Genomic DNA, 21,243 nt, shown 5'->3' with positions numbered 1-21,243 from the left:
GGCCTGTTAGTTCATAAGTAACAATAGCAGAAATAAATCTGGAGACTTGTACCTGCAGGGCCAGGTGGTCCAGGGTTACCAGGCAGTCCAATTCCAGGCTCGCCTCTTTCCCCTTTCTGTCCTCTATAACCTACACAGAATAAAGATATGAAAATAAGAGCACCCTCTAATTTTAAGTAGCAATCTATATATCTTGTTGACAGGAAGTTACCAAGACAAATATAATTGGGAGAGCACATGCTCAGTTCTCTTTTTCAGAAACTTTTGTTTTGTTTTGTTTTTTGGTTTTTTTTTTGAGATAACTCTTAATTTTATAAATTCCTTCTGGAAAATACTAGCATTTCTAGCAGTAACTGCTACATCCTCTGTCAAAGGACTCTTGCTTTGTTCACCATCTGGACCTTTCCCCAAGATTTTAAGTTACCTTGCTGAAATTCCTCTAATAAAGAGCCAAATGTGGATTTTACCCTCTCTGTCCTGCATAAATCCTTATACTTGCACTTTTTAAACTGTGAACTGGTAGTTTTATGCTTAGACATTCCCCTATATGTGAGAGAAGACCCACTCCCTGGCCAGTGTTGCCCAGCTCACATGGAATGAGGCATCTTTGGAGCTTGTGCAGATTTTGAAGCTTACATTGACCCAAGTAGCTGCATATCATGAACAAGATGTGATTACTAATTATATTTTGAATACTTGAGTCCTTTTTCTTCACAGGCCATAGTTTTGTATTTATCTAAATAGCTTCCACCTCTCAGGTGCAGCAACCCATGCCCAACTCCTGTTTCTTTTTCCTTGAACTGTTAAGTTTTATTAGCTGGAAGCACTCTGGCTGCTTTAGAGCAGAGGACTTGTCGCTATTGGTAAAATGTTTTCCTTATTATTTCTAGTGAAGAATTCATCTACTAATGTATCTTTATTATGCAGGAGAGAGGATGAAGGCATTTTTAAAGGAACAAGTGTGACACCTGCCAAAAACTCTTACTTCAAAAGGGCTTACAAGGAAACCCTCTTCTGTCCCCAGCACCTCAGATGCTGGCATGTAAGGTGACAAAAGCTGAAGATTAATTTGCTGATTTCAGGTCACATTTGGAATTAAAATTGTCCTGCTTCAGGAACCAGTATATTTTTATCATCACCTACGCCATACTATAAAGTATTGAGTTCTTCCTCCTGTGAAGAACTGTAACTTAGTTTGAATTAAAACAGAAGAGCACAGCTGTGTCAATCCACCTGATGTCTCATGAAGATTAACAGACACTGGCAGGGGGATGGCAAAGGTTGTTTTGTCAGTGTGCTGTGGTCTATGGCAACACTGCTACCTCACAGGATATTCCAGAAGGAAATTACTCTGAGGGCTGTGGGTACCAATTCTGGGCTGTTACGACAGAACAATGCAGTGGAATGGTACACAGAGTATTCAAGCCTTCTGTTACACACAAACTCATTATACACTTTGGTAGAAAGTCTGTTATCTGTTGAAATCATTCCAGCTTTCAAAACAGAGCATCAATCATCTTACTCTTCTCTCAGAACCACAACAAGGAAATTACAGTGAGGCAAAACCATTACCAAGTGCATGCAGAGTGCCACACATAACATAACTGAAGGAAATCAACGGTTTAAAACCTCACAGAAACACAAGTTTAAATTAATCATGCATTCTGGTCACTGAGTTGTGTTAAGCAAAATTGTACAAGGCATATGCACACGCAAGCTATAAAGACTCAGGAATAGGAATGTGCAGGTATTTGTATTGGATTTTGAATCCTAGATTTACTCTCCAATGATCACAGCAGTATTTATAACTACATCAAGTTGGTTTGCTCTGAAAAATCTTGTGCAATCTGTGGTATTGCTACCTTTTGAAAAGCTCAATCATATAACCACAGGATCCATTACACATCCTATTTATTTTATATTTCTCAATGTTTTTTAATTTACAGTCAACAGTTAAAATGCATTTCCCACTACAAACCCAGTTAACTGTAATTTTACACAGCAGTGATGCCACTGATCATTTGTGTTGCATTTCTTTAGTTATGGAGAAGAGAGAGAAATCACAGGTACCATATATCACATTTACAATCTCCATGATAAGCATTACTGCAGGTCTCTGATACACCTTAATTGAAAATCACTGAAATAGACTGAATGATTCTGCAAATGTCACTGGAATACAAGACAATACGGAAAAAAAAACCCCACAATAGGACAAAGAGCAGCCTGCCAATGCAAATACATGGTCCAGGGTAGTGGTAAACCATCACTGGCTGTATCCAAATACACATGCAAGGGTGTAGTTTGTACATGGTGGCAGGTAAGTTCTGCTAGCACTGAAGTTTAATACAAAAATTCCCAAATACCTCATCTAACAATAAGACTTTATTTGATAGGATGTAAGGATATTAATAAACAGACTTATATGTAAACAATGTGAACAATGTAATGCATAATTCTGGCAGAAAAATATTTGATTTTTAATGAGGTATATTTTTCTCGGAAGCAGGGCGATGATTATACCTCCAGAGGATAATATCACCTTCTTTCTGAGCTTAGTCTGACAAACTCATACACAGTCAAAGGAAAATATCACCATACATGCAAACCAGATTTTGATTTACTGTGTTTAATGTAAAGGCACATGTAAGATACTATCTACTTTTCCTGGTAGAATTCCAGTAAAAGGCACCTGCTTAATTCAAAAGGTAACTGCTTTAGCAGAGCCCTTCACTCGGGTTCCAGAAGTTTTGTTGTGATTTCTGCAACCCCAAAGTTCTGTTATTATAAACACGTACCCAGTGGGCAGCATGGTAAACATTTGGAAGCAGTATGTAGCAAGTTTGTGCTCAAACACATAAGCTTTTGCTCATAGATGAGTAGTAACAGCTGGAATTCAGCTCTCAGTTTGGCGCTCCCCACAAACATTACGTCACTAAAAGCAAAAGCGTCACTACTGCAACACCCTTGGCTCTACATGGAAATGACACAAGTTCACGTCCGTGAACTTGGAGGCAAAAGGTATTTAACCTGCTATAGAAGGTATTCCACCTATACCATGGAGACCCTCTTCCATCAGCATGGACAATGCAGCACTTGAAACTAACATACCAGTTATCTATAGAAATCTGAGGTTCTTTAACACAAATACAAGGCAGAGAGATTACCGAAACAGGGAACAATGAGACCAAAGCATCCACCGTGCAAATACTCTGTGGTCTTAAAAAGACTGCAAAGCAGCAAAGATGGTGTTAAGATGAAGCCCTCTCATCCAGCCACCAATGCATGTTCCGAATTCCTTCTGTGTGTTACAGCTCTCTCGGCAGCTGGGTTCCAAACCAAAGTAAAACAAGTTAACTTCAACCTCCACAGCAGAGAACATTTTACAGGAGGTATCTCTTGAAACCAGTGCAGCTATTTCAGAAGAGTGACTGTGTCTACACAACACCCACTACAATGGGTTCCTGATGTCAGCCAAGGTTTCTACATGCTTCCACCGTACAAATTAATAATTATAATAAGACACATAAACTTTACAACAGAGATTACCAATAAAGATAAGGAGCTTTCTCTATTCATTGCGTGGTATTTTTATTTTCTGAGCTGGGATGTTAGGTTCCTCGAGGCTACCACAAGCTATGAGGACCTATAAAAACTAATTTCCTTAACTTGATAGAAAGAGTGAATTTTAACTAGGATGGAATCTTTTCTCTATTGAGAAAAAAATCAAGTCATATTAACATAAAGGATCTCTGGATTGCTAAATTATCCCAAGTTGCATTTCACCGAATGGACCAAAATTCACTTACTATTACAATTTAAAAAATCCAGTTAAGTCAGTGGAGTTAATTGAGCTAGATCCTCTAATACATGACAAGCTGACTGTTTGCAGACAGATGATATTGCTATATCTTGTTTGTAAAATCTTGAAATAAACTTTCTAATTCTCTAGGAGATATTAACATACCTATTAAAACTCATACAGGGTAAAGTCCCTCTGTCCTCTATTAAGGAGACGTTGTCCATTTTACCAGTAACAGTGCCTCAGAGTATCAGCTGTTCATAATTTAAGTTGAATTCTTTGTTATATTTTGCTTGCATGCTGTATTTCTAATGAGACCATTCTATAAATTGTATCTACCTGAACCACTGGGAAGTATCTGAGGAACACTATGAATGACCTTGCTGAAGGCCAGCAGGTAAAAATTCTGGACTTCCTTAGAAGGGAATGACTGTAGATAAGAGTCTAGCAATTCTTTAAATACACTTTTTTAAAACCATGCCTACACTTCCAAGAGTTAGTATCTATGTTTTCTGCTTCTGGGACTAACCCTCTACCTATTAGTTTGCTGTGCAGAAGGAGATTCTGTTGGAATCCAGCTAAATCATTCCTGACCAGTTTCCAGGGGAACTGGCACCATGCTCAAGGTCTATGGAGGAACCCTTGTGAATGCACAAATGAAGTTAAACACCTCCCCAGACACGCAGCAGCATCTGCCGTTCCAGCTGGCTGCCTCTATCAGGCTCTGCATGCAGCATCACAAACAGGACATATTCACAGAGGCCCTGTTAATTGCTTTCCAAAAGCATCTACTTCTTCTCACTGCCTGTGTGGGACAAGTGGCTCACTCTGCCAGCCCAGACACCTATTACTGCACACAGCAAATCCCTGGAGTTGGCAGTCTGGGCTACACCCAAGTGAGAAATATAATAAGAAGTGTCTATCAGTCAACACCAAGTTGTATTAGGACTTGTGCACACAGCATGCTACCTTGATGGTCTCAGCCACACATGCACATAATGTGCTTCTCCAAGAAGTCTTGTTTGCTATGTATTTTACGGCTGAAGACAAGCTGGAACATAAGAGGATACTTTTCAATCTGCTCAGAGATTTGAACTTCTTTTTACTCTTGGCACAAAGGAGTAACATGCACAGGCACAACTGAGGAAGGTGTGAAGGGTATTTGTAAGTGTGCTCCTCTTACAGGATTGTGTCTTATTCACAGTATAAAAAGGAGGCAAAGTAAACTTTTGGTTTTCTTTCCTTGGAAGTATAATTTCATATATCTTTTGATGTATCAGAGAAGTAAAGGCTTCTCACTTAGCTTACCTTTTACTAATAAAAAAGAAGTATTGAGCGTATCAGTAAAACAAATGGAAATCCTGTGTACATGGGGCACTATTTTACTTAAACATAAAGTATAGAAAAGCAGCTTTTTTTTTGTTTTTTTTTTCAAGCATAGCTCTCATCTTTTAGTCTTGATGCTCATTAGCTGGAAATGAAACCTAGTGCAACATTTCATTTCCCAGAAGCATCTGAGGCTATCCAGTACATACGTCATCATTGAACAATCTGGCACTGACATTGAAGGTGACTATTTGCAGTGATCTGAATATTTAGGTAACGATGAAGTCAGTGTTGTAAGATTCTAAGCCTTTTATTGTTTTCCTTGATCCTTTATTCTTGTTCTTCTCATTCTGAGCTCATCATATTTTTCAAGCTTCTGTCAGGGGTTTGCGCTTATCAGTGTTAGTAAGTCCTTATTCTTCTGATAGCTTTAGGATCCACACATCTTCAGCTTTGCTGTCATGTTCTTCATTCCAGTCTGACTTGCTCTGACTCCAGAGCAGACCAAACTAACAAAAGATAATAAAGAACTACCTACAGATAAACTGCAAGTTACACGTTACCCACCCACAAAATATTATTCATTGATAAATTCTTTTTTCCTTTCAGTCTGTTCTCCTCTACCTTTTAATCTCTGGAAGGCTGACTCTGCAGTAGAGCACAACTACAATGAACCTGGATCCCTCAAAACTAATTTTGCAGTAAAAGACAGTTCAGAGAAACGAGTCCTATAGTGGTCAAGTGCATTGCAATGCACAAATCACTGTTTGGAGTATAGTGAAAAACCGATTACTCTGATTTTTTTTTTTTTTGTGACAATAGATTCCTTCATTGTAAGAGAATTCATTTGGTAATACTTCAGTTTTCACTGCTTCTTAAAGAAGAATATTTGCCTTCAGTTTTTCCTGCCCTGTATTGTCTCAGGCTCAAAGCTGAGAACACTCAGACTAGGAGATCAAATTTTTTTTCTTAAATAAGATGGTCTCTCAATATGAAGCTGGATCTAAATAGCTAGAGTGCTGGCACTGTTTTTCTTCCTTATTCAAGTATCTTGTAGAAAACAAATAACTGCTACAGTAGTTCTTTCAGATTTAGATATCTGTCATTAATTAACTTTATAACTGATTAGAATAAAATGCACTGATTAGGAGTTTTTAATCAGTAAAATCCACACATTTACATTTATGGGTTAATATTTAGATCTGGCCTGGAAAAACATAAGTACATAAGTTTAAAAGTTAATTATTAGAAAGCTAGATAGGTAATCCTGGCTTATTTAATAATCATTAGCAGGTATATAAGGATTTCAAGATACAACTAACAGGACCATTTTTTGGAATTCCTACCTTGAATTCCACGTTCTCCTGGTGGTCCTGGCAAACCGTCCTTTCCTGGTGGCCCTGGTGACCCATCTTTTCCTGGGGGCCCTGGTTTTCCATGAGCTTGGGAGGCAAGCATTGCAGCAGGCAGCTTCAGCTGGGATACAAATTGAGCCATCCTTTCTTCATTAATCAAAGACACAAGAAAAAGTGGGTAAGAAATCTGCTAGCAAAAAACAGGAAAAAAAATTCCCAAGACCCCAGCTAAAGTTTCTGGAAGTAAGGTGTTTAACTCTTCTTAATGTCAAGGTATTAAATGCTCCAGTAAGCATTGAGACCTTCAGTTCCAACTCAGATTCATGTCTGAGTCTTTACCTTTTGAAATAATCAGATGAATTTGTATTAAAATTTCTATTACTATTCTCTATTACTAACGTATTCCAGTATTTCAAATGACTTCTGACTCCTGTTCATGGAAGTACTTAAAACACATAGACAGAATAATTAGTACTTAACACACTGATGGAGGGCTACCTTATATATTTGTAACTCATATTAAGCTGCAAAGTAGAAATTAAATACTGTGAACAGTTCTTGGAATGTGCTGGAACCCTGAAAACAAATGTAAAAAACCTGAAAGTGCTCAACAAAGATTATTAATTGCAGATATTTCAGAATAGAAATCTTCATGCTGGTGGGATAAAGTGCCCTTGGTAACATTTTAGTGTTCCTTAGAGGTAGATAAAATAGGTACTAACCTTGACTCTGTCTCATTTATACCAGATTAAACCCCTAAACATTCCACAATTTAGCAGGTATTTACTGTGGTGGAGTTTTAAGATTTAAGAAAAAAATTAGACTAAAGGAGAGTGGGCATCAAAAAAAACGGGGGTAAGGTGATAGAAAGTAGGCAAAATGAAACAATGCCGAAACTGGAAGATCTGTGGGAACACCAGCAAGGTGTAGCAAATGGAATAGCTATAAAGACAAAACTCCATTAATCCTTGTAGGCAGGGCACCTTCTAATGCTTTCTTTTTGTGAATAGACTAAATACTTGTTACCATTGTATTTGAAAGGGAAAAGGAAGTGACTTCATTCAACAAACCGCTCTTGAAATACGTAGTAGGTTGAATTCCTGAGGGGTAGCACCCGGGGGAAGGGTGAAAATACACAAAATGATAGCCTTGTTATAAAGTGAAAAACTGCCTGAACAGGTTAAGAAGTCTCAAGCTTTATATGATTTCTTTTACCCCTAAAAGATGGTTTGTATCCACAAATATTAATGGCAGAATAGCAAAGCATACTGAAGACATAAGAAATGCATTTTGCAGTGGAAGATAAGCTACTGTTAAGGGGCATCCAAATGGAATCTTGTTTCAGACACCTGTCTAAGTCTCAGCTTTCCTACCATGACTAAGGGAATGCTGGGGAAGAAAACTATTTCCTTTTCAGAGCAAGGAATCATCTAAGAAATCTTACATAAAACAAAGGCCTTGGCTGAACCTGGTACTTGCCTAAAATTGTGCCAGAAGATGGTGGTCTGACAGGGAGCTCTGGAACTCAGCAGGGATATTTGCTGAGAAAACTGCACAGCAATTTAGACCTATGTCACTGGAAGCTGTCAAGCCTTTCTCTCGTTTAGACAGTCAGCCACTAAGTGGGCAAGGTAATTAGGTATATCTATGGTCTCATTAAGATACTTCAGTGTCTTGTAGTATGTTGTAGATAAACATGTATCTGCAGTAATATATGACACATGTATGTATCTACAATGATACACACCCATGCTTGCTATTATGGTTTGGAGAAGACCACCCTTCAATGCTAATCTTTTACATATGGAAATACTCTGATTAACAGATACTGTAACTTCTAATTGTTTGAACAGAATCATGTAAAGTAGACTTGTTAAACAGAGCTATAGAAACAAGGTAGCTGCTAAGTCCAACATAAGTTAGATGACATATAAAGAAATTTAGGGCAGAATTTCAGATTTAGTTGTATAATACTTCCTTTTCTTACCTTCAAAAACCTTAAGAACCTCTTGTTTGATATATCTTTTTATTTCTTCAAGTGAAATTGCATCAGCCTGATGAGGAAAAAGAAAGGTGATATGTATCAGAAGGAACATACAGAGGACACTTTATAATGCTACAAAAATAAATGCTCAAAATAACATTACAAATATAAACTTTTCATCAACAAATTAGTGTTTTAATATATTTGTGTTATTTACTTAACTGCAAAGGCTGCTTTACTACAAATACATTATAATATTATAAAGACACTAATGGCATGAAGGGGGAGAGGCACTCCCAGCTGCCAGGATGACCAGGATGTGATGAGTATGGAAGTTAACTTGCACAAGACAGTGAGGGTGTCCACTGACACCCCTCTGCTTTACTTGCCCTTTGCATAACATCTGCCAACTTCTCACCCACCCTGGGGTCTAATTGCTTTGATGCACAGCTGACCAGGACAGAATCACAGCACTAGTAACTTCACTGGAAAGGTGTTTTAGAGCTTTACCTTATCTGACTGAGTTTAAAAAGAACCCGTAACACAGATGTGTGTACCTGTGTGCACATGCAGAAAAATCAAGATATCTACAGCTGGAAAGCACCATTTCACTGTCTTTTTAAATGCTGATTTCTACTGAGAATCAATTTTGGCTGCCTCCTTTTCTTTCCCAGTTGGAAAGGCTCAGACTTTAGCTCTTAATCTTATAGAAAGCATGAAAATTAACTGTACTGAGTAACCATATTGATATGCAGGAACTAAAGAAAGAAATAATAAAGTTTATCCATAGCAGATGTTTTAAAAAATAATTTAAAGTAACTGCCTGATCATGTGCATATATTTTTTTCCACCTTAACTGAACACTGAAATTGTCTGAGAGAAATCATTAGTTTTTTTTAATACTATGCTATTCCTCAGTTGAATTGCCACTGCTCAGCCCATGCTACCTTCATAACTGAATTCACAAGCAACCAAGGTAAACTTATATTTACTTACTGAAAACCCTGGGGGTCCTGGTGAACCTGGGGGACCTTGATGACCTGGTGATCCTGGGTAGCCTCTGTCTCCTGGAGGACCAACAGGACCCACATCCCCCTTTTCTCCTGATGGGCCAGGTTTCCCTCGTTCACCCTGTGGACCTCTATCCCCCGGAATACCCTGATCTCCCTGTGTAAAATAGAAGCAGAAAGAAAACCATTGCACATAGTGGAACAAACCTGAAAAGTCACTTGACAATGCTAAAGAGTAAATTCTTGCCTGTTCAGAAACAGATTGAGTCGTGCAGGGAAGATGATTTTACAGGCTGAACCTTGTCTCTGGAAATAGGTTTTGTGTTCTTGCCCTTCTGATGTTGAAGTCAATGACAAGAAGAATAGCTTCGCTCTGTAACCCACTTTTCAAGGACAGAACTTGAGTTTAGAAAGGTTTTAGCCCTTATACAAGGATCTAGAAATGCCAATTATGGCATAGGTAAAATTTAGGTGCCCAGATTCACACAGGCAAAAGACACCAGGATATTTCCTGTAACTTTCCTTAGAAGCCTACTATTTTATATCTTCATTTAAACAAAATCTTAGTTAATCTATTTACGGTACTTAGTTAATCTATTTCCAGGGGCCAAGGAGGAAGCTGGAGAGGAATTTTTAACAAGGGTGTGTAGTGACAGGACAAGGGGGATTGGCTTCAGACTGAAAGAGAGTAAGTTTAGATGAGATATTAGGAAAAAATTCTTTACTGTGAGGATGGTGAGGCACTAGAACAAGTTATCCAGAGAAGCTTTGGATGCTCCTACCCCGGAAATATTTAAGACCAGGCTGGATGTGGCTCAGAGCAACCTGGTCTCATGAAAGGTGTCCCCGCCCATGGCAGGGTGGTTGGCACTGGATGATCTTTAAAGGTACCTTCCAGCCCAGACCTTTCTATGATTCTATGGTATATAAGTTCTCAGGTTTATAACCCTGCAGAGTGGGTATAGATAGCTCTTCTACTAGAAATAAAGAAAAAGGCAGGTTTTTCTAGAACCATGGTGCTATGGCAGTGTGAAGCTGATCCTTTTCTTCTAAACAATCCACGTTTTACAGGCTGCCAATGTGTAGGAGGCAAATCAAAAACTAAGCAACTTTTCAAACAAGCAATGTTTAACTGCCTCCAATGTTTTCTTTGTGTTTTGAAAAAGGTCCTTGTAAAAATTCATAAAACTAGGTCATATCTTCCTCCAGATTCCTCTTTAAACTCTCCGCTATGAATTGTACAAAACTCAGGACATTTGTGTTTTGTGATCTCTGCCTAAGGTGCTGATTTATTCAGCCCTTCTCCTCTCTAGTGTTCTCCTATCTCTTGTATTTTATCTTGTTCCAAATTCTGTGCAGAAGGAACTGCTGTTTTTCCTGGGTTTCTACCTGCTCTAGTCCAGCAGGTTCAGGCTCAGTGATTGAGGTATGCAGATAACAGCAATAAATGAGCCAGCCACTAGTACTTGTATCTGTTGGAATTACTTGAAAACTGATTGGTATAAAACGTGTTTTCAACTAGTTTGTCACTCATTTTATAAAGTAGTAATAACAGCAGTGTTTAGTCATTCAAAGAACATATAAGATTATTTCAGCCCAGGTGGCTTATTCCTTCTTAAAATGTATTCTATGAGGACATTCTTACAATAGACAAGAAAACCTTGAGAGTTTTATTCTGTCCTTCCAATTTTGATGTTTCTCTTTTCTGTAACTACAACAGCTGGTCTCAGGCTGAAGGAGCATGCTGTAGAGCAGTAATAATAATGGCTGCAAGAAAACCTTGACTTTATTTTCTGTCATCATTGCAATCTCTCTCACAGATACAGGCCTGTGTCCTTAAAGGCAAAACCAGAACATTTCAAAGAGTTAATTTTTTAAGGGATAATTGTAATAATAGTTAAACCCTCATGTCTCTTCAGTGTCATAAAGTAGTATTTCCTTTTCCAGTTTAAACAGGGAGATACTTCTCTGATTCATTAAATAAATGTGGTATCCATTTGATTAGGACATCAGGACTTTAGCAACGTTAAAACAAGACCATCTCTCATATATATATTCATATATATGTATATATATATATAACCTCATCTCTCACCTCCCATAATCATTCCTGCTCACCATAATCTTGTTACCTTGAACAGAACTGTCTGAAGGGTTTGGGAAGCTGTCAGGTATTGCACCTGGCATTCCTGTTGCCTAAGTGTGACAAGCTTGTGTTATATAAAACATGATTTGTGTTTGTGACATAGAAAGGATGACAACAGGGCAAGTTCATAGCTTTTGCAAAGTCTGAAAACAACACAACAGAATTAGGTACTTTCCAATTTTCAACCTATTGATCAATTTACACTCTCCAGGCCAACTGTGTTAGAAAGTCTATAAAATGTGTTTTTCCTCTAAATGCAGAAGACAATTCGACTCTAATTCCTTAAAGTGGTGTCTAGGACTAAACCTCTTACATGTCTAGGTGTCTGCTTGAAGTTCACAGAGAATTAATTTCTTGATTTTGCCTATAAGATAGGTGCTGAAAAGGTGTTTAGATGCTCAGTAAAAAGAGAAAAAGTTATCATAATAGGGACTTACACGTTCTCCTTTGGGTCCTCTGTCTCCTGGTCTCCCCACAGCACCCTGAAAAATGGTTTTTGAGAAAACATAAACTTATCAATTAAAGGCTTTGTTGTATATTCATGTGTTAGCAGAACAGCAAGCAACTGCCCTGGACGAACAGCTGTGGTATTTGTGAAGAATAAAATACACAGAACCATGTTCTCTTACCGGAGGACCTGGCAATCCATCTTTTCCATTGATTCCCTAAGAAAAAAAAAATTAATATGTTTATGTATTTTAAAAATATAAAGTGTAAAGCACAGTGTTTAGTGCAATATCAGTAAATGTTCTGAAGCTGCAGAAGCAGCAATTTATGTGGCTACAATATAGAAATGCAAAGAGCGTCAAGATGTGCATCAAATCTAACAAGCACCCAACTTTAAATGAAAAATTATAGGGAAATTTGGAATGGGGAATATTTGTGGACACGTACATGCACTTTTTCAGTCCCAGCTAATCATAATACAACCATGGGAGAGATTTCTTTTGTTCTGGATATTAGCCTTGATGCTGAATTACCCTTCTGTTGTTATAGAGATTATGCCTTACTATTACGTGTCCAGATCCATCCTTTGGGCCTTAGGACTTGTAGCATGGCACAGTTTTGGTCTCCTGGGCTAAAGCTATTTCCTTCCCCAAAGAAGGTGTTTGCATTCATAGCACCTGCTGGAAACTGTTCCAGGCCCACATTATCCTCCAGAATGGAATGGGCATGATCTGAGAGTCCTAGATGGTATGGGCCAAAATAATGACAGAGAGTATATTAACGATTGCACAATGCCAGCTAATTGCAAGATAAATGCTCTGGCAGTGTTTAATTAAGTAGGATATTTATGGATCCGCACATGTAGCAAACTCACAGCTGTTTCACTGAGAAAGGACAACTTGCATGAGCAGAGACATCAGGAATATTTCTTTCTCCTCATATACTGCAAAGTGGAGTTTTGCACAGATTAGGCACCTTGGGCTAATTTGCTTCTGTAGCTACAGAAACTGTCTCTTCTTTCAAGGCAGAAGTGTAATGTGGAGATGTGCTGACAAGCTGCAAAGGTCTGCTTCTCATGCTCATCCCCAAAACACCAAGGTTCAGGGGAGATAATGAGCCCTGCACTACCCTTGCTGAACCCCTTCTAGAATGTCAATGAGGTTTTCAAAAGCAGCTCAGACAGTGCTGACTACACTGCTGTCACACTTTTATTACATAAAGAGATCAGATTAGACATCTCCTAAGTGAACACTAAATGCCTCAGCTGCAGCGTTGCATCACCTGTATACAGAAGAGTCACGAAGTTTATTCAGTCGTGAAGCACACGCTTCTCTATCTAAACTGAAACTGAGAACCTATTCTGTCACCCCATCCTTTACTGACTGTGTTGAGTGTCTGGGTTCATATTCTCCCCCTGGAAAAAGTACAAGAGTAACCTTTATGTCAACAAGATCCAAATGACCTTCATAAGACCTTTAAAAGCAACATCTCGGTTACATTAATTATTAAAACACCACAATACCAGGAATTCTTTTCTGGATGGTTAACACTGAGCTCTGCAGCTCTGTGTGTTCTTCACGCGTTACCTACTCTAACACAAAGCAAGATGTAACGTCCTTTCTTTTGTAACTTCTGCTAAACTAAGACACATCCTTTTGTAACAAAATATATACTCAGTATAAAATTGCTTACTGGTTTTCCTTGTGGCCCTTCTGGACCAGGGAAGCCTATCTCTCCATTAGGTCCTCTTTCACCCTAAGAAAGAAGGAAACACACATATAAATCCGCATGAAAAATCTTGCATTAAGAGTCTGAAATATTTGTTTGCTATCGTAAGGATCCAGAACTCAAATCTGTACTTACAGGTTCTCCTGGCATCCCTGGGGACCCAGGAGATCCTGGCTTTCCCTGCAGAAAGAGAATAGTACAGATTGAAATTATTAGGAAGCCAAATAAAATTTTTCTCTATGTCAAAAAGAAGAGAGAATATATATATGTGTGTATATATATATGAGTGAAATATTCATGCTATTGTTCATTAATGCTTTACAAAAGGAAAGAGAAATATTTTACCAGATTTTTGTCATATTTAATGAACAGGGTCTCGTGTTAAACATTACTTAATTGCTTGGTTTTCTTTACCATTCCTGAATACTGGGACGTTTTTATGAAATTTTCTTTTACAATACCATGATTTCCATCTTGAGAAGCCATAGCCAGATCAAAATTTTTCAATATATATGTAAAATCAAGATTTTTTTCCCTCAGGTATTTTCTAGTCCTGATTTTTTTTTTTTTTTTAAATATGACTTTACTACTGACTTAATGCCTTCTCCAAATTTTCTTCACACTCTTTCTTGGCCACTTTTATTGTCATTTTATGTTCAGCCTGCCAGAATTCACAATCCCCTCTTATGACATCCTTTAAATGCTGATTTTAAATGTCTCTTTTCTGTAGGATGCCTTTCTTTGAACAACTTGAATCTACATTTCCTGAAAGTATCCTTAGACCAGATCCTCAGGTGACTTGTACAAGTGAGGGATAAAACCCATCAACACCAAGGACAACTCTGGGAACAGGAGGACTGAGGGCTGGTGCTGAGGAAATGGGCATCAGTGGCAATGTTTGCAGAATCTCAGTGCAAGCTTCCCTGACAACCTCAGTAATCTCAGCAAAACATCAAAGAGAAAATAAGAGGTTTATATTCCTGGATAGGAAAAAGGGTCCACTATTCAGTCTAGGGAATAATGACAGGTAAGGAAGACAAATTCTTTTCCAGCAAGATATATGGATATGTCTCAAACTCTTCCTAGAGTACTGAAAAACTTTGTGTCATGTGTCTACTACTTTATTGATTAAAACTCCTCAGCATAAAATGTAAAAGCAAACACTTTATTTCAGGAGAAAATATTTTATTTCAGTGGATTTTATTAGAACTAAATATAATCAACAGAATGGAACTCCATCAGTGAAGAAGGGACCTTATTAAGTGTTTTCTATCCAACTTGAATAGAGAACATCCAATAACTTGGGATATATCCAGTGGGAAATTCATAGGAAATGAACAACTGTGATCATTCTAACCAGCTACAGTGCTATTATTAACAGTGCAAAATCTGTTTCAGAACAACAAACTTTGAAAGTCTTATATTTGCTATAAAACTCAGAGAAATACTTTTCCCCTTTAATGTGCAATTTTTTTAGGAAAACCCAATGAAATTAGGCTATTTAAGATGATGTTCTCTCTTGGAACTCACAGTAAACAGACTAAATCAGTGGCTAATGGAAATGGGAGTGCATAGACACAAACTTCTCTTTATTTCATGAAACACATATTTATAATTTAAACAGCTCCTGAACGTATTGGTAGTTGCCCAAATTTAATAATAAATCTATTTGCATATAAATAACTCCATATTGCCTCCTGAAATATGGATAAACTTTTTTATTAAACTGTGAATGCAATCTAATATCTTCATTTCCTTTAGGAACACAAATGAATAATTATAATTTCAATTTATCATTAGTTACTTTTTCTTTCACCTACAACAAAGTTTCTCGATGACTTTCAGAAACTTCTCTGAATACCACACGTAAATAGCAGAAAAAGCATTTCCCTAAAGCAAATGTTTGATCGACTCGATATGCAAATCCTTGTGGACTGCAATAACCAATGTTCATAATTTTTCTTTGTGATAGAAATACGCTCAGAAATTTGTGCATGCCCAAGAACACAAAAAACATCTTTATCTATATTAAACAGAGGCAATGAGAAGAATCTCACATTTTTAACTAAGCATATGCAGCTTCAAATTCCAGCTTTATCATGTATTCACGCCACTCACTCTTGTCATTTTAATAATATGAACCCTTGCTGCTATTAGAACTCTAATTTCTTTAGGGAAAGCTCACAATCTTCATACTTGTGTATAAAGCACAAGCCAAGCACTGGTGCTCCACAGTGATCGAGATTGCAGCTCAGCACCTTGCTTGACTGTTTTTTCAGCTTCTAAAAAGCTGAGCTTTCTTTAAAGAATATACATACCGGTGTCCCTGATACTCCTGGTGCGCCGGCTGGTCCACGGTCACCCTGAGGAAAAGATAAATCTATGTTTAAATGACAACAATCAATACAGAAGTTTCTTGGTGGATTCTCATTAAAACATGAGAAAGGATTATTCAGTGAGTTGAAAATGATGACAAGAGCCAGGCTAAATGCTAATATTTATCTGTGCCACTGGCTCATTTTACAGACTTGAGCAAGTAACCAAAATCCTTTGTTTAGGTTCTCTCACATAATGTTTCCCTTTGAGTCTGCTCGAGGCCTCCCTTGAAAAGAGATGGAAAGTCCCTGACTTATCTGTAGTTCTCCAAATAATTGTAATTTGTGGCCATGACAATGACCAAAATTTACACAGAGTAATTCACTTTCATATAAACATTCCCATATTTAAGATGTACTTTTCAAAGAAGTTTTTGCTTTCCTGCTACCCAGTCATCCATTTACTACAAGCCAACGTCCTCTGTTTGCTTGTGCCATGGCCCTTTCAGGGCAAAGGTTCTCGTTATAGCACACAGCCACCTTCATCTATGCTTTAAGCTAGGAGAGTGTTGTTTTTTGGCTGAAATGGATGAATTACAGGCACAAATTAATCTTTCTCAACAGGACTGGAATCCAAAGCAGACAGACAGAGCTCAACAAGTGGTAAAACTCTACACAGAGGTATTTACCCACTGTTGACATGTTGGTCTGCAACACTCTGCTCTCTTCGTGTAACGCCAGTTAAAAATGTAAGAAAAAAATCAGGCTCCTTGTTTCTTATAAATTTCTTTTTCATGTCAGAAAAGCCCTGGCACTGCTAAAACCGTATGAACAGGGGAATACTTCTCTGAGGTAAGTTTGTTACCTGGAGCAGACTTACTAAAACTCTGATAACATAGCTAGAGCCACGTTGTGTTGTGCATCAGAGCCCCGGGAAATGTTGGGATTTCTGGCTCCTGTTCTTATGAGTTATGGTGGTTTGTCTCATCCTCATCTTGTTCAGGTGCACAATGATGCTGCTAGGGATTAGAAACACTTAACTCCCCTACAGAAAGTGCAACAGATGACAAGTCACATGTCTGACCTCATGTCTGGAGGAAGCAGCTTACAGGACACGCTCAACCTCTCCTGCTCTGGAGGCTGGCAGAAGTCACTCAGTGAGGAATGCAACATGCACCTCTGGAACACTGAGTGGGGAGCACTGAGTGGGGAGCACTGAGTGCCTGCAGCAGGCAGGGCATGTTGTCTGGAGCACTGCCCTCTGCCCCAGTGGTTATTCTGGACTCAGAACATGGGGTGTTTTCCCTGTATGCTGGCTATGACAGTTAAGCTAGAAATTCCTAACACTTCCCTTGAAACATTTTTTTTCTTTTCAGGGTTATTTTGATCCTTTCAGCAATGTGGCTTGCAGCACAGCTGCACCAAACACTGTCAGCACAGGTGAGGGAAGGGACATTTTATCCAGAGGACACAAAGTTCTTAAGGCAGTTCATGAAATTATCACAGAATTACAGCCAATGTTGTCTGTAGAAGATGGCATTCTGCTACACAGAGGTGCATAATCGCTCTAAATTAAAACCCAGCATGCACTCTACTGCTGGGACTGGCAGGCTCTGAGATACTGTTCACTTATTTGCACCACAAATGTGGAATTTTGACCAAATTCAGTTAAGGAAACTATATTTTTACTTTGGGAGAGGGCCAAACACTCACTTAGCTGGTTTATATGATCTGATCCATTGCTTATTCCCTTTATTTAATTCCTGTTCCCACTTTGTCTCAGTTAGACCTGTAAAACCTCCCTGTGTTTGTTCATTTTGAAATCAGACTAGTCTTTAATTGCTTGTAAATTTTAGACTTCCAGAGCAAGAACCATCTCATGTAATTTAAGCACCTAGTATAGACACCTACCTTAGATCTTGTCACTGACTGAACAAGTAGGAGGAATGCACAGTGATATTGAGTGGGAAACTTTTAATTTACATTTCTTTGTGATGAAAAATAGATTTCAGTAAAATACTTTTGCATTAAGTCATTTAATAGCATAATTCAAAAAGCTGGAAAATATTTCATTTGAAAAAAAATGTACTCTTTTTTCTTCTTAAATTAGAAGTTATGTGCAAAATTGAACTGTATTTGCTGACAGAAAACATATTTACAGATTTTTAAAAATTTCTCTGCTAAATGTTTTGTACTTTGCTATATTTAGAAATGAATACCAAAATATTGACTTTTTTAACCCTTTATGAAAAACTTATCTTTACATTCATAATCAGCCTCCACAATTAGAAAGCAAAAGGCTGAGAACAAGACAGATGGACGGTAAGCATAAGTTGATATTCAAGAGAGAACAAGAACCATACATAGGAAAATATTAACTATATTACTTTTAAGTATAGTAGTATTCTACCTCCTACACACAATTTTCCTTTGCAGAAAATGAAATTTCATGTTCAGTGAGTATATTATTTACACCCACGCTAAAGCAATAAAGAAAAATATAAATAAGTATGCAAGGGTTTTTCTCACAGAAACATTAACTTACACATGAAAAATAAATCAAACAAGGCTTCAGAAGACATTTAGTTGCAGATAGTGGCCACTAAGAAGTCATAACTTCTTTTTAAGAGTCCTACCTTTTCCCCTGGGAGTCCTTCCAGTCCTGGCAACCCCATTGGTCCTGGGTCTCCCTGTTTTGGGTTTTTTTTTTAATTAAAAGATTGCATCATTAGAATTTCTTTACTCAAAATGGGGAATGTTGAACAGCAAGCAACAGGAGATTATTTAATTTGAGATCAGTAAAAAAACTAACCAGTTATCAGGCAAACAGATTTTGTTATGCCCTGTTTTACTAATCTGCAAATTAAGCTTTTCCCAGAGGCTCTGTGTGAGTCTGGTTTAATTTTGGTTTAATTTTGATGAAAGATGTAATACAGAAGACTCTATTCCAGTGCTCTTGCAAGCCAAGGTCACCTCTGAAGCACCTCCAGGCAGTACAGCCCTGGGCTGTAAGCATACGCTGTCAATCAGAGAACCAAGCTCCAAGCAATTCTGTGCTCTGTTCCCTAAAAAAAGGTTACTCTGCAGCAAGGGACACATAGGCTGGATCCCTGGATAGGTCTTCAAGTTTTGAAAGAAAGCTGTAAACATGCTCCACTGGAGAAATCAGCTTATCATGTAGAGTGGAGAGGTCCTTTTAATTATTTTTTGAAAGAAAATTGGTAATTTACCATGGACATTTGAACTACAGCCAACAATTCCAGTATTTCAGCAATTCTCAGTTAAATCAAATCATGGCAAATTGCTGTCTGGATTTCCTGAAGTCTCTGACAAATCTCAGTTTTCCCACCTAAACTCTGGTACTTGGTGTTTTCTGAGTAGGAAGTGGATGCTGGCTCAGAATGATGTATTCAGCTTCCAGGCATTATGGTGAAACAAACAAAAAAAAGGCTTTGTGAATTTATTTGAAAACAGATTACTAAACTGTTTTAGAAAACTGTCTCACAACTCCCCATTTTTGCCGTCAGTGCTGAGAGGTTTTGATTTGGGTTTCCTATTGTCCTTGAGAAGTACCATGTGTCAAACTACTTGGGGAATTCTCTATCAAAACCAAAAAATAGGTACATACCGCTGTTCCAGGATCTCCTTTTGGACCCTGCAAAAAATAAAACCACACAAGTCACAGTTAAAGAAGAACAGTTACACAATAAGATGTCGATTTCAATGACTGAATTATGAATACACTTTGCTAATGCAGCACATTTGAAATCATTATCAATTCCAGCCCTCTCAGCTGATTAATTTAGTATAAAATCTTAGTAATATTTTGGGGTTTGCTTTACTGTTCCAGAATACAGAGAAAGACAGCTCTGTTGTTTGGTGCCAGCCCATAACTGTGGTTACCAAAGAGACAATCATTTCAAAACAGAACTTGCCTATGATGCTAAAACAGAGGAGAATGTAAATAAGTGCACAGAATCTTTGGCTCCATAGAACCAAAGCAACAGTGTCCAGCTGCAAGGTGCTGCATTTGCAGTGTGAAAGACACCAGCCCTGTATTACACCCACAATATAATTCTTTGTTTTACATATTTTTCTGCACTGTAGCTACATGTAGTGAACCGGTGAAAGAACTCAGACCAGAATTCGTGAGCTTCTCATTTCTGGCACCAAATTTCATCCACTAAAAAACTATACCTTCACAAACTGTAAGTAAAATATTACACATTTTTAGATATAAGAATACTTTCACAAAAAGTCCAATACCAAATTATGTACCATTTCAGTAGTCTTTACTTGCTAGGATGAAATACTTTAATCAAAATAAATAAATAAATAAATTGCTCTCCAAAATGGGCTAAAATGCTTGGCTCATAAAATCACAGACATTGTTACATACCAATTGTATCCTTATTTTTTCAATCTTTCACGAATAAAATCAAAAACTAACCATCCTCTGTTTCTATGTCAATTAGCTACTAGAAATCAGATTTCTGGTAACACTTACTGGAGGTCCTGGTGGACCTGGGTAACTTCCGACACTCACACCTCCCTGTAACAGCAAGTTTAAAAGTTGAGTTGGGCTAAAATTAGGTGGGGATTGAAAAAAAAGCAATTAACATTAAAGAGAAATACCTGCAGTTTATATAAGCTGCTCATTCCATTTCTTTCATTGTAAGGCATACCCTTTAAAGCATAAAAACCAAGTAAGTGTCACTTATGAATTATTAAGGCAGCACTATTGCCCTGTTCAAGTCCAGTACTTCAGCAAACCTGTGGTATCCTTTTTGTTCTCAATTTGTCAAAGATTCCAGATTTCAGAAGAATGTAAGATACACACCAACACAGCTTGGGACTTCTTTTTTTAAAAATATAAACCAAGAAACCTGTAAATGAGTGTATGTCATATTTTGATATTTAATATTATAATTCTCCAGAGTAAATGTTGTGTTAGGTACTATTCCAGTTAATTTGGAGTCCAGTGAACTCCACAGACTTTCTCTAGGTTGCCTGGGTTCTCTGATCTCAGGTATACAAGCTGTCAATTTTACTCTAATAATATTGGATACCAAGATTAACTAATTTGAGCAGATTTCTAAACTGGCTTTAGTGATCTGAATTTACTCAGTG

The 21,243-nt window shown here is 37.7% G+C and overlaps 1 protein-coding gene across 7 annotated transcripts in view; it reads right to left on the bottom strand.

Annotated features, from left to right (window-relative positions):
- The window catches only part of COL19A1 (collagen type XIX alpha 1 chain), a 188,055-nt gene that overhangs the window by 8,719 nt on the left and 158,093 nt on the right, over positions 1-21,243 (bottom strand). For 5 of the 7 annotated variants that reach the window (XM_042016398.1, XM_042016402.1, XM_042016400.1 and 2 more), the window contains 13 exons: positions 20,749-20,799; positions 20,621-20,665; positions 19,742-19,768; positions 18,750-18,803; positions 16,117-16,161; positions 13,934-13,978; positions 13,763-13,825; positions 12,253-12,288; positions 12,061-12,105; positions 9,464-9,634; positions 8,471-8,537; positions 6,475-6,630; positions 53-130 (listed from right to left, as the gene is read on the bottom strand). In XM_042016398.1, coding sequence (XP_041872332.1) covers positions 53-130; positions 6,475-6,630; positions 8,471-8,537; positions 9,464-9,634; positions 12,061-12,105; positions 12,253-12,288; positions 13,763-13,825; positions 13,934-13,978; positions 16,117-16,161; positions 18,750-18,803; positions 19,742-19,768; positions 20,621-20,665; positions 20,749-20,799 — 883 coding nt within the window. Of the gene's footprint in view, positions 1-52; positions 131-1,894; positions 5,638-6,474; positions 6,631-8,470; positions 8,538-9,463; positions 9,635-12,060; positions 12,106-12,252; positions 12,289-13,762; positions 13,826-13,933; positions 13,979-16,116; positions 16,162-18,749; positions 18,804-19,741; positions 19,769-20,620; positions 20,666-20,748; positions 20,800-21,243 lie in introns of those variants that run through there. The other 2 variants (XM_042016405.1, XM_042016401.1) reach the window with 2 other exon arrangements.

This window comes from Corvus kubaryi, unplaced genomic scaffold (assembly GCF_017639235.1).
Source record: "Corvus kubaryi isolate FWS band 111438036 unplaced genomic scaffold, C.kubaryi_AGA036_p1.0 split3-73, whole genome shotgun sequence".
In the NCBI taxonomy this organism is placed as follows: Eukaryota; Metazoa; Chordata; class Aves; order Passeriformes; family Corvidae; genus Corvus; species Corvus kubaryi.
The sequence above is the reverse complement of the archived record's forward strand: the minus strand, read 5'-3'. Positions and strand labels throughout refer to the sequence as shown.